The sequence below is a fragment of the Alosa pseudoharengus genome, unplaced genomic scaffold (assembly GCF_046254945.1).
Source record: "Alosa pseudoharengus isolate Yale_2024_CS ecotype anadromous, Long Island Sound unplaced genomic scaffold, YU_APseudo_1.1 YU_APseudo_1.1_scf_17, whole genome shotgun sequence".
NCBI lineage: Eukaryota > Metazoa > Chordata > Actinopteri > Clupeiformes > Clupeidae > Alosa > Alosa pseudoharengus.
The window spans coordinates 27,125,020-27,144,358 of record NW_027468640.1 but is presented as its reverse complement, the minus strand read 5'-3'; the positions used below and the strand labels follow the sequence as shown (position 1 = coordinate 27,144,358).

At 40.8% G+C, this 19,339-nt stretch overlaps 1 protein-coding gene across 2 annotated transcripts; it reads left to right on the top strand.

Annotated features, from left to right (window-relative positions):
• The first annotated feature begins 3,432 nt into the window (after window positions 1-3,432).
• Window positions 3,433-19,289, top strand: LOC143127580 (solute carrier family 2, facilitated glucose transporter member 4-like). Of its 2 annotated transcripts, XR_012987652.1 has the most exons (12): window positions 3,433-3,775; window positions 5,780-5,875; window positions 9,491-9,651; window positions 11,817-11,941; window positions 12,290-12,405; window positions 12,991-13,153; window positions 14,852-15,039; window positions 16,179-16,283; window positions 16,943-17,044; window positions 17,465-17,668; window positions 17,914-18,195; window positions 19,105-19,289. XR_012987652.1 is itself a non-coding variant. In XM_076289156.1 (11 exons), exons 1-11 carry the CDS (start codon window positions 3,740-3,742, stop codon window positions 18,142-18,144), a joined length of 1,527 nt encoding a protein of 508 aa, XP_076145271.1. In that variant the 5' UTR covers window positions 3,433-3,739; the 3' UTR covers window positions 18,145-18,307. The 2 variants fall into 2 exon arrangements, 1 of the variants encoding a protein (XP_076145271.1); XM_076289156.1 differs by lacking the exon at window positions 19,105-19,289 and having other exon boundaries at window positions 17,914-18,307.
• Window positions 19,290-19,339: the final 50 nt, after the last annotated feature.

Below are 19,339 nucleotides of genomic sequence, written 5' to 3'. Positions count from 1 at the left end.
GTGTTTGGACTGTTTTGTAGGCTACATTTATAAAAAAAATAAAAGACTGAAATATCCATTTACATAAGTATTCACACCCTTTGTCATGACACTTGCCATTGAGCTCTGATGCATCCTACTTCTATCAATGGTCCTTGAGATGCTTCTACAACTTGATTGGAGTGCAAATGAATTCACTGGACATTATTAGGAGAGGCACAAATCTCTTAGGTTTTACAGTTGATGGTGTATGTCAGAGTGAAAACCAAGCCACAAGGTCGAGAGAATTGTCCTTAGACCTGCGAGACAGGGTTGTGTGAAGACAGATCTGGGGAAGGGTATAAGAACATTTCTGCAGCATTGGAAGTGCAAGAGCATGGTAGCCTCCATCATTCTCAAATGGAAAAGTTTGGAACAACCAACAGTCTTCCTAGATCTGGCCGCTTATCCTAACTGAGTAATCCGGGATGAAGGGGCTTGGTCAGACAGGTAACCAAGGACCCAATGGTCACTATGAATGAGATCTAGAGTTCCTTTGAGAAGATGAGAGAAAGACAAACATTAGTGCAGCACTCCACCAATCAGGCCTTTATGGTAGAGTGGACAGATTGAAGCCATTATTTGCCAGGAGTTTGCCAAAAAGCACCTGAACGACTCTCAGACCATGAGAAGTAAAATATGATGAAACAAAGACTGAACTATTTGGCCACAATTCCCAACGGCGTGTGTGAAAGAAACCAAGCACTGAGCTGCACTGATGTTTGTCCTTCTTTATGCTTCTCTCATATTCTCATAGGACTAGATCTCATTCATAGTGAAGCGCTGTGAATACTTTGCACTGTAGTGTTGAAGTAGCCTATAGGCTAATCCTAGCCAAACCTATACTGCATGATTCAGTAACCAATATGGTTGTAATCCACTCATCTGGGTTGTAGTTACATGTCAAGAAGTGGCAAGCTAAACAATGAACTAGCAACCTAGTTTAATAGGTTATGTTTCCATTATGCCATCATCCTCTGTTTGCTGAACAGGTTACGCTCATTCAAGAAAAACAAGTCCTCAGGTTGTATCAAGGTAGGCTGTACACCAAAGAACCATCTCTATTTAAATAATAAGATGCATCTTATCATTGGTCTGCGCCCCCCTCTCCCCCGAGGCGCCCCTTTCAGGCAGGTAAGGTATCCATTTAGAAATTGTAGTCCTTCACCATTGGATAATGGCTGGTATAAATGCCTAGTGTAAATACTCAGATACAGGTTTCAATCTGAGTATTGTAAAGAATGTAAATATTATCTTATGGGGTCCATTAGCAGGTGTTGTTTTCAAGGATTATTTCTATAGCAATTTGTAAGAAAATAATGTCTTTATGTTCAAGGATAACCAGGTTGGTTTGGGTGTGACAAAAAATGGCAAAATTAAAAACAAAATACTGGTACCTTTGGCTTCATGATAATTTGAACAATGCTCCAACCACATTGCAATGCAGTCAAGGCAAGTCAGTGGTCAAGAAACACATGCATAGTGTTTATTTACATCTCAATTAGGTGATGTTGATAAAGTGTTCACGGCTCACAAGTCCCCTGTGATTTGTTGTACAGCTGGTGCGATGTAAGTGCGTCACAAAGTCAGATGCCATGCAGAAGGGAGTCTTTCTGTCACCTGACTTGTTAGGTCACCTTTGTGATGGGCAGTCACATGCACTGTGCGTATGTGTGTGCGCGTGTGTGTGTGTGTGTGTGTGTGTGTGTGTGTATGTCTCTGTGTGTATGTCTGTGTGTGTGTGTGTGTGTGTGTGGCTATTACCCATGATAATAGTTGTAAATTACGCTTTCATAAGCATGGCATTAATGCTTGAGGAGGATATGGAAACTGTTATATTTGTGTGTGCGATCATCAATTAAAATGTCAAAGAGCACTCGGGTTGCACATTCTTTCACTAGGGAGCTACAGAGCATATAGCAGCTGAACTTTTCATTTTGAACCCCATGACCTTTCCGAATATTCTCGGATCAGTGCAAGAGATCATTTTCTTTTGGTCAATTCAAGTGACAGGAAGAACACCTTCCCTTCCTTTGCTCACCTCAAAAGTGTTCTGGTGCATGAACATCCTACACATTTTCCCACCTGGAAATGCAATCATGTTCACTAACTGTAAAACAATGTTCAAAGCAAAAAGAAAAGAAAGAACGTGGCAAGTTTTTTTTATATAGTCTGATACAGTGGATTGCATTTCCCCCTGTGGAGAACGGTGTTGATCCCTGTACACATTACCCAACCGGGTGGCCAGACTGAGAAACTGAGACCAAGTTCATGCGGTCTTTCTCAATCATCCCACAGCACTGTTATGGATGCAGTCCAGAAAATGAGAGAAATAGTAAAAGCAAGTGAGTGAGACAGAAAGGGAAGATTGTTATACAATGGAAAAGCAAATGCTCCTTTTCATTGAATGGACAGATAGAGAAGGGGGCGATGAAAGAGAAGCTTGGCTGTGTGCAATGAAGCAGCTGATCTGAACTAGAGGGAGGTACAGTGGCGTGAGATGGAGGCGTGTTTCATTGGGGGTGTGTGAGCGCAGTCTGGGGACAGCCACACACCCCTTTTATTAATAACCATCTGGTGCTGTGGATCTTTAACCACCCCTCTAATGCTACATTGGAACAGTCCACAATCAAGGCGCACCTGTTGCCATGTGGTCTGCGGTGGGTGGGGGAGGTCGGCGCTCGAGAAAGGGGTGTTACTGGCTGGATGCATGACCCGTTTGGCATGTGTTCTAAAATAGCAGTGATTTACCACTGATGAGAAGACAGACAATAGCCGCCATGGTGGCCCAGATAAGCCCAGAGGTGGGCCACAAGTGTCGAGTCACCGCCTCATGTTAGAGACCATTGGCACCAAGTTCAGACAAACGCTCATTCAGTTTTAGGATAATAGTATGGTTTATCCACACCACTCCAATTATATAAAATCAGACCTACAAGCATGCATAATCTCTTCTAGATATTTCTCAATGCATGCACAAGACACAACACACTCATACTGCGCTGGATTATCTTGCGCAAATTTAGGAAATTAACTACTGATGAACTAAAAGTAAAGAATTACTGTGGTGTAGATCTTTTGCTTTTTGGTTCATGCAAAACCGATCCTGTGAATGATCTGGCATGCCATTCCAGAGTCAGCTGGTATGAGGCCAACCAGTTCATGGTGGGCCATGGGCAAATGGAAAAGAACATAGGTAAAGTAGCCTAACACACATTAAGTTGGCAGCACTGTATTGAGATAACACACACTCGTCCTTCCACCAATGACAGATAAGGTCAAGACAACTTCGTGTTGGACGACCTCTGGGACAGGACCTCAAGCTTTAGAGTATGACCAACTCCCCAGTCCAGTCTCTCACCCCTCCCTTCTCTCTTCCTGCTTTAAAAAAACACCCTCAGGAGGTGTGTGAGAGTGTGTGCCGATGTCATTCTGACCAGAACAGACGCTGCTGCTTCAAAGTAGTGAGTGGACGGGGGAGAGAAGACGAGAAAACGCGCACACGCTCTAATTGGATTTGACAATCCCTCCTCTTGTATCTTGGAGTTTAACCTTCACTGGACATCGGTATTTCTGCAAAGTTATTTCAGTAGGGCCTGTTCTTTCTTTAGCCATTTAATTTCTCTGAAGTCTGTTCGCAAGTGATCTAAAGGGGGAGCGACTATCCGACAGGGCGAGACGCAGGCACTGGAGTGAATCCGCGTCGCGCGCTGTCAAAGTCATGCCGGCTGGATTTCAGCAGCTGGGAGCTCGGGAGGTAAGATGTCGATTAAACTTTCCATACATATATTGGCCCCTCTAAATGTTAAATTAGCTGACTTTCGAATATGCATTGTGAGGTCGTATAGCAGAAGTTAGTAGGCCTATACGGTACTTTATGTGTTTCTCATCTCAAGATGAGAACTGATGCCACTCCTGACGACGTTTCATCAGCGATATCAGGTGGGTATTTGGCACCTCACCAGCTCTATGGACAAACGCAGGCCCTCGACACAGGGGGATGAAAGATGCTACAGACTTTACTGTCAGTTTAGAAACGCAAAGACGAATAAATTACAAATATCTATTCAGTGCCCCCTGTCCACATTGGTAACCTAACATGCAGTGAATAAAATAAAACACGAATAAAATTGTATTTAGTAAATATCAAAGCAAGGTCACATGACAACACCAGGAATTGTCATCATATTTAAGAAAGGAGGACCCTTATTTGTTGTCATGGATGACCTTGACAGAGGGTAGTAGTCAGCAGGGCAGATCAAGGCTGAATGTGGGTTGCTGGGTCAGGGAACTTTGAATTCTTGTCACTTACATAAAACACTAGGCCATGGACTGTAGTACCAAAAGGTAGGCCTATGTTTAAGTCTTATAGGATAAAAGGGTCCTGTTTGAACCATATATGTATGTATAACCACTAATGGTATGAATATTCTTTCTTTCTTTCTTTCTTTCTTTTATATCGTATTCTCTCTTTTGTCTGGTTGTGTTTTGCCTTATGATCACAAAACATAGCCGATCTGGCAAGGTTCCACTGCAAGGTCATTACACCAAAACGCAGGGCTCTATTGTGCACAAATGCAATTTCTGTCATAAAACAGACCCAATTAATTTCAGAAAATATTTGCCTGTAGAGGACCTTATTAACATTAAGTGACCCTCATGAATCTTTCACCATATTGTAAACATTGGATTTGCTGTGCGGCATATACCCCTCAAAATACTGTACAATGTTGAAAGTAGTGTTTAGTGCAAATACATGGATGCGTTAAGAAAACACCTTACTGTATCTCACAGGTGCTAACTAATTGCATGTAACACATGTACCTAATACATTGCCACAATTACCAGAATCAAAGACACTTCCATATTGACCTAGGCAGACAACTTATCAACTACTGGCTATATACAAGCACGTATATTTTAATTGTCCTCCATTTTCCTATACTTTTTAGACTAACTGCATAAACACGTTTTACTCTACTTGTCCTTGTTGCAGCAACACATATTCAGAGGGAGTGCTGTCTGTACGTGGTAGTGATCTGTAGACATAGGTCAGTTAGCTGCAGGCCTGGAGGCACTGAATAGCAGCTCAGAACTGTTTCCCCAACACAGCATGCAGTGGATATAAACAGTAAAGACTCAGTGTCTGTCTCCAAGCAACCATCACTCAGAGAAAAGACAGGTGTGTGTGTGCGTAACGACTAGCTCAAAAGTTCATTCACTAGGCACATGATGAATTGCTAAGTCCTACGTATGTCAAATGGATTTTTACTCATTAGCCTGAGAGATATATTTACAGTAGTGTGTGTGTGTGTGTGTGTGTGTGGGTGTGTGTGTGTGTGTGTGTGTGTGTGTGTGAGTGTGTGTGTGAGTGTGTGTGCTTGTTTGTATTGTAATGTGTATCATGCATGCATGGTCTTTGTCTGTCTAGACCACAACATTGGACTGAAGTGCCAACATTTTGTATTTGAAAGGGTATGTGTGAGTAATCCTATAGTCACTGCGCACTGTACTCATGTGATTCTAAATAACAGACCAGTATGAATGGCATTGGTTTTCAAGTGTCAGATTGTCTTCAAGGACTATATGTTATAGATCAAGGGTCAGTGAGACATATTCAGCACCCCCTGAAACACTAACATGCCTATTGATGTGCCTATTGAGCTTGATAATAACCATGGTGTGTGTGTGTGTGTGTGTGTGTGTGTGTGTGTGTGTGTGTGTGTGTGTGTGTGTGTGTGTGTGTCCGTTTTCTCCAAAGAGAATTACTGGAACCCTCGCCCTCTCTGTGTTCACGGCTGTATTAGGGTCTTTTGAATTCGGGTACAACATAGGGGTCATCAATGCTCCTCAACAGGTAGGCAACATCATCAAATTATCTTTTGTATGTTGTTTCAATGTTCCATTTGCAACATCATGTAAATTTAAATGTGTATGAACGCTTTGAATAAAAACGTCTGATAAATGTTATGTAAATGTAATTTACATTGCCCTTATAAATTAAATATGCTGGGAGAGATTTACATCAACAATTTAAGTTAGTGCATTATGTTGAGTCTTAAGTCTGACTCTGAACACAGTATTGCAACTCTGCAAACAGCCTTTTATGCATGGTTGCCTTTTTGACCTTAAGTGGCAATTGTTGGTTTACAATCGGAGTTGTGCCAATTACTTTCTTCCTATGACCAAGTAGAGAAGTTAACCTCAGGCTTATACTTCAGCCTGTTAGTAGTAACAGTGCATTACTTGGAAGACTCTCATAGTGCTCTTGTGGTTCATTTGGTGAACATTGCCAAGGTGTGACTGAAGCACAAACTAAGATCTAATTTTAGAATTGCAGCTGTCCAGATTCAGACTGGTTTGACTGTTCCAAGATTCATGGCAAATTGGTTGCCTTAACAAAGCACAGTGTCTTCATTTCACCAAAACCAGATTTTGGAAGAGCAGAATATACATCTTCGCCAGATCCCTTACTGTGACTGTTAATGTAGAGTTATTATTGTGGCCGCCAAAGGAAGAGTTGTAGAAATACTGTGAGGTGAAACCCTGAGTTACCCAAGACGTTTCTCTTAAGTAAGCTGGTAAACTAGTAAAATATTCAGCTTAGGTAGGTCCTTAATTAGTCAAACCACTGACATTGACTTTCAAGGGTACAGGAAGCAGTACCTATATACTTTCACACCCAAAGTAGAATTATTACTTAAAAACATGAAGTTGAAAGTAATGGAAGAAAATGTCAAAGTTCAAGGTTAGTTGGATGTTAGTTTATGTTGGAATGTTACCGACACTCTCACTGCAGTATGGGGTCTTTTGTATTCATAAATAGAAGAAATCAGCCAATGAACAACAGTAACCTCACTATCCACATGGCAGTTGTATTCTAAATTAATCTTTGAGGTGATTATTAGGGGTGAAGCAGAGTGATTCTGTACAATGACAAAAAAACAGTTTGTAAAGAAAAGGATGGAGGCTGTTGAAAGGGAGTGGAAGAACATGATTAATATCAACATGACGACGTGGGGATGTAACGTTGGATATTCGGAAACTCATGGGGGCCAAAAATACTCCGCCTCACGCTTTTGACCCCCCATTCCTCTCCCGTCACTCACACACACACATACATTCACACACACACACACACACACACACACACACACACACACACACACACACACACACACACAGACAAGAAGAAGCTCAGGTGTCTGTCACAGCTGAGGGTTGTAATAGGAGGCCGGTTGGAGGCCACCACCCTGGTGTCATGGGAAAATGGGCTATATCAGGGGACCCTCAGAACGGAGCAGGCTTGGGACTCACATGGAAATGGATGGACACATACACACACACACACACACACACGTGGTGTCGCACATGTAGTGTTACACAGACAAATCCACAGCAGCAAGCATGAATTTACACTCATAGTGTGTGGCAGAAATGCATGTAGGCACACAGTCACTGTCACTCACATATAGTATCACAGATACATTAATGTGCATTGATATACAAACATACTGTATATCTATAAAGTACAGGAACGTCTGTCTGTCTGTCTGTGTGTTATCCGCATATATGTTGAACCGTTCGTCCGAATTAATTTCAAACTTGGCAGGTGTCTTGCTACGGGCACGAGTAAGTGCAGTGCCAGTTTGACGCTATTTGGATAAGAAATGCAAAAGATATCGTTAAATATTGGTAAATCGATAAAAGAAGCACACATTGGCTTTTGCCTCTCTACTGTATCCACTCCCCCTCTCACACAGTACTGTATGTTACCAGACAGGGGGTAGAAGTGGAGCTTTGGCAGAACTGGTAAAAAGTTAATATCTGACGTCAACAATAAAGGCTCCCTGTATGCGGTTTGCTTGCATAAAATGATTCCGCGGATTTTGCAATAACATGCCAACAAACACGGGTATGCAGTGGCTATTCAAGACGGTAAAAACAAAAATGTGCAGTAGGCCTAAACTGACACTTGAATAGCCCAGGGTACTTTGGAGACTGACTTTAGACTTTGAATAAACAAACGACAATTCCGACTGCAAGGTTTGAAACGAGCGATTGAAACGAGCGATAATGGTCCCCAATGTAAGGACGTTTCAGAATGCCACACATACAAAGCATGATCAGCAACAGAGAGTGGGACATAAAGCACACACAAAAAGACACATAGACATACATGCACTCACATAAATATGGTGACACATGGGGTGGCACATAAACTGGAGACATAAATATACTCACTCATATAGTCTCACTAGTTGTGAGTGTATATACAGTATTCATACATGCACATTGCACACACTCACTTGCACACTTCGATGAAATAGATGTATACACACAGAATTGTCATTGAGATGCACATGGTTTCTACTGGGAGGTCCCAGATCTGGGATAGCTGTACATGACATGATGTGCCTTTTAAATACCTAAGAATATAGACAGATAATACCACTTTCATATTTGCATCACTTGCATCTGGAAGGTTTATTGTATCGTGCAAAGTAGCAAAGCACTTACTCAATTACTTATTGGGGCTCGCTCTCCATGAATTCCTTTTTTATGCCACGTTGACCCCAGTAAACTTCAGTGGGACATGTTACTACACTACATTCACAACATTGATTTGACCGCTGGAGTTTCTAATTACTTTTAAGATTAAGATGAAGATTTGGCACAATAGATAATGTAATAATATTTTTAAATTATCTTTTTTTCTTATGATGATTTACAAAAAAAGCTATCAGATCTATTTAACAACTTCAGCAAATGGTGATTTCCCCCTCTAAACGTGTCACATGATTTAATTTCAATAACTGTTCAATAAGTGATACTCTTACTTTAATACTACAAGTACATTTTGACTACATTTTGCTGCCACTTTTGAAGACAAAAGTAAAAATGTCCATGCATGACTTAATGGAGGTAATGGAAAAGTTTTAATTTACTACTTTCACTCAAGCAACAGATCTGAATACTTCTTTCATCACTGGTTTATCGTATAAATACCAGTGGATTATAGTTGCACTACTCTCAAATGTCATAGTCCTTTAATGAAATTCTTCTCTGAAGAAGTATTAGAAGTCATGACTTTGAAACCTAAACATGCAGTTAACAAGAATTATTGAGTTGCTCTGTCCATCTCCTCCTCCACTCTAAACATTCTACTATTCCCCTGTCCCCGTCTCTCTTCCTCCTTGCTTTCTCTGCACCCCTACTCTCTTCATTCTCTCTCTCTCTCTCTCTCTCTCTCTCTCTCTTTCTCCACTCTCAACATTCCACCATTCCCCTTTCACTGTCTCTCTTTCTCCTCTTTCTCTGCAACCCTACTCTCTTCATTCTCTCTCTCTCTCTCTCTCTTTCTCCACTCTCAACATTTCACCATTCCCCTCTCACTGTCTCTCTTCCTCCTCTCTTTCTCTGCACCCCTACTCTCTCTTTCTCTCTCTCTCTCTCTCTCTCTTTCTCTCAGATCATTGAACAAGACTACAATGCCACCTGGATGCACAGGTACTCTGAGCCCATTCCCCATGGCACCCTCACGTCCCTCTGGTCTCTCTCCGTGGCCATCTTCTCCATCGGAGGCATGATCTCCTCCTTCTGTGTGGGAGTCATCTCCGAGTGGCTCGGAAGGTACATAACTTACTGCATATACTGTGTGTGTGTGTGTGTGTGTGTGTGTGTGTGTGTGTGTGTGTGTGCGTGTGTGTGTGTGTGTGTGTGTGCATGTGTGTATGTATATGTTAGTGTGTTAGTGTGTGTGTGTGTGTGTGTGTGTGTGTATGTATATATTAGTGTGTGTCTGTGTGTGTGTGTGTGTGTGTGTGTGTGTGTGTGTGTGTGTGTGTGTGTGTATGCGTGTGTGTGTGTGTGTGTGTGTGTATGTATATGTTAGTGTGTTAGTGTGTGTGTGTGTGTGTGTGTGTGTGTGTATGTATATATTAGTGTGTGTCTGTGTGTGTGTGTGTGTGTGTGTGTGTGTATGTGCATGCGTGTGTGTGTGTGTGTGTGTGTGTGTGTGTGTGTGTGTGTGTGTGTGTGCACTTATTTGGGTAAGCATGCATTTATAGGAACATTCAGAAGACCGTTCTGGTTGATATCATGTGCATTTGAAGGTGAAAGGTAGCATGCATGGTACCTCCTAAGGGTGCCTGATTGGGTCACACAGAACACTTCATGGCTCCTGACCTGACCGGCATGTACGCCTTTCCTTTAGGGGTGTCCCTGTAATGCAGTCCCATAGGGGCTAGTCTGAAGTACATGTCAGTGCGTGCCACATCGCGCCCCACTTTCTTCTTCCTGCTGTAACCCGAACTTGCATGTATAACAGACTGGACCCCGTCCCAGAACACTGAATGATTGAAAGGAGATCCCGCTGGCGATAAACGGATAGAGATGGATAGATAGATAGAGAGAAAGAAAGTGAGGGAGAGGAGGGAGGGAGAAAGAGCAGAGTCATCTAACTGTGAATGTGCAGGGTACTGTTAGGACAAGATCAAGGTCACAGCAGCTGTGTTGGTATTAGTGTGAGCTTAAACTTCCCTGTTATGTGGTGTGCTCACATAGCACTCAAATTACACTGGGATTCTGGGATGTTGCATAACTGTAGGTGTGCAGCTACCTGTCACTCATTCCTCACTGTGTGGTCCTCCTAAGCTGCCAATCAAATTGTCATATGATGTAATCCTCCCCATTATAAAATATGGTGGCATATAGTAATTAGGTGAATTAGACTAATGAACCCCTTAAATCATTGGATGTGATCGAGGACAACCAGTAGGGACCAGTGTTTGGGATAACTAGTTACAATGTGTTAATAATTTCACTACTTTTCTGTCAAGACAATTAACACATGACACTTAAATTTTCAGTAATTACAGTTAATGTATTATTGGAGCATCCTTTCCTGTGCTATATCCACCGCTTGTGAATACATCTTTTGTGCTGTTCAATATTGGAATTTAACTTATATATTTAAATTGAACTAATATTTAGAATTAGTTATACTGTATATTAATTAAATATTAATAATTGAATTAATTTAATGAAATATGATTCATTCCTAATATATTTCTGGTGACTGGCTAAGCTTGTATGTTTATTTTTTTGTCACTGATCAGAAATGTATAATGAAAGGACTATTATGTTTGATCTTGTGTTTTTATGTGGTAAATTTGGGGATTATAGATCAAGAGACTAAATAAAGTAATAAGTACTGAAGTCACATTTCAAAAAGAGTCACAGTCAAGAGTAAAGTAATCTCTTTACAATTTAAAGAAGTAACTAGTAAAGTAAAGCTAATTACTTTTCTGAGTAACTATTATAAAAACCCGCTAAGAACCCCCTGAAACTGTGTTTTGTTGGGGAAGCGTTTGGTTTTTTGGTTGTCAGTTGTAAAAATCATTGTCCAGACTAGTCATTATGCCATGGTTTTCCAAATAAAGGTTCTCTCATATTCTATAAATACATCCTTGTCACCTAAGTATAAAGATATTTATAGAGCACAGTGAGCGCCTGTTTCAAATGCCTTGCCTCTAGCGGTGGCTGCAATGTAAACTTCATAACCCCTGAACCTAAAATGACTCACTGAATCCTTCTTATGATGGTGCATGCTTGCCATCTAGTGGTTGAATAATATATCTGATTATCCAATAATTTGGCTCTGTTCTCATGCCTAATCACTGATCAGGATTTCAGGATCTATTTTCATCCAAAATATGGGAATATTTCACTACAGATCTGTTATTTATTTATTTTGTGTCAAGTTCTTCAAAACCTTCATGTTTCGTTTTTTACAGGAGGAAAGCAATGCTCATCAACAATCTCTTTGCATTCATTGGTGGAGGCTTGATGGGGATGTCCAAAATCAGCCGGTCATTTGAGATGATGATTTTGGGCAGATTCATCATCGGGGCATACTGTGGTGAGAGATGACTTGGCTTCTGGTTTCATGTTACTTAATTACTTTTGTAAAAAATATATATATTGTAATGTGTTTTGTGAATTGTTTTGTTACTGTCTGCATTACCATTTGTGAAATAACCTCGGGTGTCTTGAAAGGAGCTTTATTAAATGAAATGTATTATTATTATTATTATTATTATTATTATTATTATTATTATTATTATTATTATCATCTTGACTGTAGAGGGGTAATTGGAGCTTGTTTTATAGTTCATTTTCAAGTCCTTTGTGCTTGACACTTAATAATAGTTCAAATTAATTCAAATGTATGCTGTTTGAATGTCTTCAAATTGATCTTGTCTGTCAGGACTGGCATCTGGGTTGGTGCCTATGTATGTGGGAGAGATAGCGCCAACTACTCTAAGAGGGGCCTTGGGCACGCTGCATCAGCTGGCTATTGTAACTGGGATTCTTATTGCCCAGGTACAAATCTCTCTCTTACTCTCTCTCTCTCTCTCTCTCTCTCTCTCTCTCTCTCTCTCTCTCTCTCTCTCTGTATGCTAATACAAACATGATGAGTACTTTAGAGCAGTGTTTCTCAAACTTTTTCAGAACAAGGACCACTTAACAAATAAAAAAAAGCCTCAAGGACCACCTAGCTTAAAAAAAGTAGACATACAACAGTATATTACACAATAGACCTACTCACTGAACAACCTTGCTTATTTGCACTGGTGTCTTTGCACCTTGTTTATTGTGTTCATTCATATGCCAGTTTAAATTCATATGATTTAAACTGGCATAGCTTACATAGGCAGTGTTGCAGAACTGTTTGGATACAAGTTGATTTCAAGTTGGTTCAATATTGCAAACAACTCATCTAGCCTATATTTTACCACGTCTGCTTGCGGACCACCAGTAGTCCCCGGACCACACTTTGAGAAACACTGCTTTAGAGTATCCTTATATTGTCATCATTATTGGTATTTATGGTATTGTATACAGTATTCATCCTGAAATCACTTTCTCTCTGTCTCTCTCCCTTTCCCTCTCTCTCTCTCTCTGTAGATACTAGGGTTGGAGTCTCTATTGGGTACAAAGGAGCTCTGGCCCGTGCTGGTGGGTGCGACAGTACTGCCGACGGTCCTACAGATGGCGCTGTTGCCATTCTGCCCAGAGAGTCCACGCTTTCTCTACATTGTGCGCAGCCAGGAGCACCATGCCAAAAGCAGTGAGTGTTCCGCCAAGCACTGGACAGCTTGACACCTTAACTGCAGACATTTCCGTCAGCAACTGCCTTTATTACGAGTTTTAGCACTGGTGCAGAAGACATTTCAGACACAAGTTTCCTATCCCTGTTTGGAAACCCTGTGTATGAGACCAAGAATAAAAAGTAATCTGAAAAATAAAAACTAGAAATGCAATTCTAAATAATTACCAGTGCATGCAAATGCAAAATATGCAATGTTAAATATCATATGTAGTTAAAACACACTATGCATAGATAGCTACTATGGTGTAAGTAGGGTAATTGGCTGTTAGATTGTTGCTAGGTAGTAATTGAATTACACATAAAGGTTGACAGACAGATTAATGGATGTTCATAGGCAGATAGTTTAATGGATTTTGATAGAGAGATAGTTTAATGAATGTTTATAGATAGGTAGTTTAATGGATGGATGATCGTTTTGAAGTATATGGATAGAGAGAAAGTTGGATGGAAGATATCTTGCATCAGTATTACTAGGTTAATTGAGATGGTTGCTCTTAAGATTTGGTAGGGTAGATATGGTGGTTGCTATGCTAAATAAAGTGGTTGCTATACTTGTTGTTAGGGTAATCATGTTGGTTGCTATGGTGGTTCCTAGGTTGACATTATGGTCATGGTTGCTAGGTTGTTGCTAGGGTAATTGAGATGTTTGTTAGGGTGTTGCTAGAGTAGATATGGTGGTTACTATGCTAAATAAGTGGTTGCTATGCTGGTTGCTAGTGGTAATCATGTTGGTTGCTATGGTGGTTGCTAGGTTGACATTATGGAAATGGTTGCTAGGCTGTTGCTAGGACAATTGCGGTGGTTGCTAGGGTGTTGCTAGGGTAGATATGGTGGTTGCTATGCTAAATAAGTGGTTGCTATGCTGGTTACTAGGGTAATCATATTGGTTGCTATGGAGGTTGCTAGGTAGGAATTGGACAAGGATAGCAATGGAGGTTTTGAAGGTTGATAGATAGTTTAAAGGATGTTGATAGACATACAGTATACACAATGTGATTGGCCTGACCGAAGTTTGATTTTTCCAGTTCGCAAGCCAACGGAGAGTTGCTAGACTACCCTGACTGCAAATTACATTTGCTGCCGTTAGGGTGCGTCTAGATTTCTAGGCTAGCATGCAATGTAATAAAATCTTTCATTCCACTTCGTCAGAGAGTGAATTGGATAGTACATGTGGGCTATTAGAAAGCTATGATATGATTGCTTTTATGCTTTTACATATTTCTATGAATTTATGTATGCATGTGTATTGAATTTTACACTGTATTCAGTCAGATAGTTAATAATATTCATATTCTAAATGCAGAGCATTGAAAGAGCAGTCAGTCAAATTAAACATTTGTGCATTATTGATGTTTGTCTTTAGTAATTAAGCCCCTTCACTTCAGCAAAAACCAGATCACTAGTGGAACATTGTGGACCACAACATTTCCCACAGCCTTGTTTTTTAAATGAGATTAACCAGGTTTGTCTGTCTATGTGCTGTATGCATGTCAGGCAACTCTGCATTTCTGAAGTAGGACCTGGGAGTGGGAGAGTAGCACCTGGCAGACAGCACACATAGACACACATACACACACACACACACACACACACACACACAGACATATAAAGATTTCCACACCTGATCGACTCACACCACCTCCCTTGCTCGTGCAGGTCTGCGGAGGCTTACAGGCCAGTTGGATGTGGGCGAGGACCTGGCGGAGATGAAGGAGGAGAAGAGGAGGATGGACATGGAGAGGAAGGTGTCCATCCTGGAGCTGTTCCGCTCGCCGCTCTACCGCCAGCCAATCATCATCGCCATCATGCTCCAGCTGTCTCAGCAGCTCTCTGGCGTCAACGCTGTGAGTTCAAGGGTCACTAAAGATCACCCTGGGGTCACAGTATATGACATAGGGCTCATCTCATGATTTACACTTACACGCTTCATGCCATAAAGGGTCAGCCATGCTACAGCATTGTATGCTGCTTATTAGCTCACTTCTCATTGGTTGAGACTGTTGTCTAGAAATGTTCAATGGTGAGTAGTGCATCCCGTAAGGAATTATATTGGTGATGTCAGATAAAATGCCTTTTTTTAAACATGAGACTGCAGATTTATGGCTGCTGTTGGGGTGATTGGGAAATATACGGATACTTGATATTACATTTTTTTTTATATATGTGGTGAATAATAATTCTAAACTGACATTGAAACATTGAATGTGCAGGTGTTTTGGGGGTCTACACCTGGCAAGGTGAAGCACTCATGTCAAGAGCCTCTAAATATTGTGAACGCGGCCGAATTTCTAGTTTGTCAGCAACTTTCCCTTGAGGAATGTACAGTAGAGGAGGAGACAAAATGAAGTTTTGTCTATGAAAGAGAAGGCCAGAGAAAGAAACTATGAAAGAGTGGGCCATTTTACAGTGCAAAGGCCCACAAGCAAATAATAGAAAATGTGTAGACATGAGAGAATGCACTCTTAAAGACCTCTAACACAACAAGATCATGACTTAGTTACCTATGACTTGCAAGTGCTGATAAAAAATATTTGCCTTCCCTGTTATGTAAGTTCCTCTGGATAAAGGTCTATGCCAAATACGTAAAGTAAATTCTAGAGATAAAATAAACCTATGACACTTTTATTTGCAATTCATGTAAAAACACAGAGAGAATGCAATGACTTGGAATAATAACAAATAATAATAATAATAATAATAATAATAATAATAATAACTAACTGATCAAACCCCTACAACACATATACTATTGATGGAAAGTCAAAATGTGAAAAAGCACAGATGAACTTATGTAGTACAACCTTACACTTACGTTGTGTGGCTTTGTGAGGGTACTGTATGTTACTACTCTAATCTACTCACTTCTCATCAGTGCTAAAAAGCACAAATCTGTTGGAGTGCATTTCTGAAATGAATAAATAAAATGTATTATTATTGTTGTTGTTGTTATGTCTAAGTAATTTCCGTGATGAACCTTCTCTAGATCTTTTACTACTCAACCAACATCTTCCAGAAGGCAGGCGTCGAGAGCCCCGTGTACGCCACCATAGGGGCTGGAGTTGTGAACTGCGCCTTCACCGTGGTGTCGGTAAGTCCTGGGTGCAAAAAAAAAAAAAGCCCCATTACTTTATAACATATTTATCTGAGAGCAAATAAGATTAGATAGCACAGAGTGCTGTGTCCTGTCCTTTTTCTCCTTGCCCGATAACTTCTACTCCAAGCTGGCGCAAATGTGTTTAGCAGGTCACTGTGTTTCTGTGTCAATATTTGGGTGTTTTGTTTGTACATTGGTGTGGGGAGGGTCGGGGTGTTTCAGTTTTGGAATGGCAGTTTACACTATCTTCCTATTTCAACAAGGAAAGTTTTTTCAGGACATATGCAGTGTGATTAATTCATTATTATACATTACTATACATTATTATGTATAATTATACAACCCTTGTATTCAAAGATAGCATATCTATAGAGGTTGCACTTAATATGTATCTGAGCAAAGGTAGTGGGAATAGGTGTTACACAGAAGTACAATTCCATGTAACATACAAGGGTTATTCTGATCACCCAGATGTCAAGACCACAATGATAACCATAATCTATATGACTTTACTGTTTTCATTCTTCTGAGGGGCTTGATTAAATGGATTATGGGCCTCGATAACTGTAGGAGAGCAGATCAACTCTTGATATTAATTGGTTTGTATGATATTATCTGACTTGTTCATCACTCTGCTCTCATCCAATCAACAGCTCTTCTTAGTGGAGAGGATGGGCCGGCGAACGTTGCACATGCTCGGACTTGGTGGAATGTGCCTGTGTGCGGTTGTTATGACGATAGCCCTCGCCCTATTGGTCAGTCCCCCCACAGTCCCTGAGAATGTTAGTTTTAGATGACATCCCACCCATAGACAGAAAAAAAGCTCCTATCTGAGTCCCTGCATGTCTCTCCTTTCAATTATCTCCTGGTTCTCCTTTCCCAAGAGTTCAGTTGGTTGCTCAGATGAGCTGGAGGTTTCTGTTCTCAGTTTTTAGTATTTGCTGTACTGACTTCAGTACTGTAATTCTTCAAGACTTCACCTCTAATGTCCCAGATCCCCATAACTTTTATTTCTCTCTCCACCTCAGTTTATGCCTGGGTATTTTTACAAATTCAAAACATAAAGTCATTCTTTATTCAACACTGTTTCCACAGTTTCTGTTTTGAAATTGTCCTTTTTGCCTTTCTTCACTTCGCCATCTCTTGACTTTTCTCTTTCCTCTGCTGCCTGGCAGGACAGTGTACCGTCGATGAGCTACTTCTGCATGCTGGCCATCTTTGGCTTTGTGGCGTTCTTTGAAGTGGGCCCCGGCCCCATCCCCTGGTTCTTCGTGGCCGAGCTGTTCTCGCAGGGCCCACGACCGGCAGCCATGGCCGTGGCCGGCTTTTCCAACTGGACGGCCAACTTCATCATTGGCATGTTCTTCCCATCTGTTGCTGTAAGTGAACTGACACGGAGAGGGCTATTATTTTGGGCTCTTGCATTTTAGTGCCTATTTTATTAAGGATTATGAGAAAGATGAAAACGTCTTACATTATTTTTGGTTGTTTCAGCTAGATAAAAAGCTTTGTTTAATCACCACATTAAGGCAATTAATAACAATAATATTGATTGATTGATTGATTCTCCTCTTCCTTTCTTCTCATCCTTCTGTTCTTACCCTTCGTCTCTCTCTCTCTGCAGCACCTCCTCGGTCCGTATGTGTTCCTCCTCTTCGCGGTGCTCCTCCTCTTCTTCCTTTGCTTCACTTTCTTCCGAGTGCCGGAGACGCGGGGGAAGACGTTCGACCAGATCTCAGCCTGCTTCCACGGCCACGCTCCCACTATGATGGACATGGACATGGATATGGACATGGGCAAACCGAGCACAGAGCTGGACTACCTGGGAGGGGATGTGGACGACAACGGCAACTGACGCCTGACAGAAAGACTGGAGGAGAAGATCGTGGTTGGAGAAAAACATCTGGTATACTTTGGAGGCATGGAGCCGGACTTGTACAGTTATAGCAAACATATACCCATAGACATACAAGGCTTTAACCAATGGTTATGGATGCGGTTGTGGGTACTGAGTGAGTGTGTGTATTTTAAGTATGAGTGGAAATTATACAGATGGGGTGATGAGGATTCTTGCACTTTATTGACAGACTTCTGAGGCCTCTGCAGAGGACAATAATGACTGAACAAATCAACACTAAACTACTGTGGAGCATTACTATAGTGATGTGTTAACAGTTTAAATCAACTTGCGTTATTATAGGGATATGTGGTTCCAGTTTTTAGGAACAGTTGTGGTGTATCAAGTCAAACTGGGCTTGGAACACTGACAACTTGCAACTAAGTCCAAATGTGCCTTTTTAATGATCTAGTGAGTTTTTATACTACGAGCAAGAGAGCGTAGCGCAAGAGAGCGCATCTCTTACAGAAAGATCACACATAGGATTATCCCAAATTCCTTTTCCCAACGGGACAGTGGCCAAGCATTCACATGGTCACAAGCTTCCATACATCTCAAAATGGTTTATGCATGTTGTGATTTTTTACTAGCACAATTGATGTATATATCTAAAAAGAGGTAAGACTGGAAACTGAAATGTTAGCTCAGTCAATTAAGACCAAGGCATGAGACGCTCCAACATTTTGGGGGGTTTCCTGGTTTTGCACAGCTGACATTTTTTTCTGTATAGAAAATGCATTTTTACAGTGCTTAAGTGTACATAGCTTGATAATTCAGTGATTGTCATGAACAAGGGTCTTCAAATTTCCACAGACTTCCCCCACTCCATTATATTTGTACATTTAAGTGTCTTAGAGTTTCTGTTTCAATAAGACAATAGAAAGAAGTCACCTTAAACTGTTGGTTTATTTGTTACAGAGGAGCAATATGGAACAATATGGAGTGCTTTTAATCAACAGGATGTTCGTGATGCAGGTTTGAGTGAATATTTTTTTTTAACTTAGTGAACTGTAAAGGATGAAAAACTATTTCTATTCATGTTTGACCATTTCTGCTGTGTTTCCTCTGTGTGCGTGTTTCATATAAAGTTGATGTGAAAACTTCTTTGTCCCATTATATATCCAATATAAAAAAGAACACATACAGAAAAATA

Coding starts and splice junctions, on each gene's coding strand:
- LOC143127580 (XM_076289156.1), top strand. CDS start 3,740: ATGCCGGCTGGATTTCAGCAGCTGGGAGCTCGGGAG. Junction 11,942..12,289: donor CATCATCGGGGCATACTGTG/GTGAGAGATGAC, acceptor CTTGTCTGTCAG/GACTGGCATCTGGGTTGGTG. Junction 17,045..17,464: donor CGATAGCCCTCGCCCTATTG/GTCAGTCCCCCC, acceptor GCTGCCTGGCAG/GACAGTGTACCGTCGATGAG.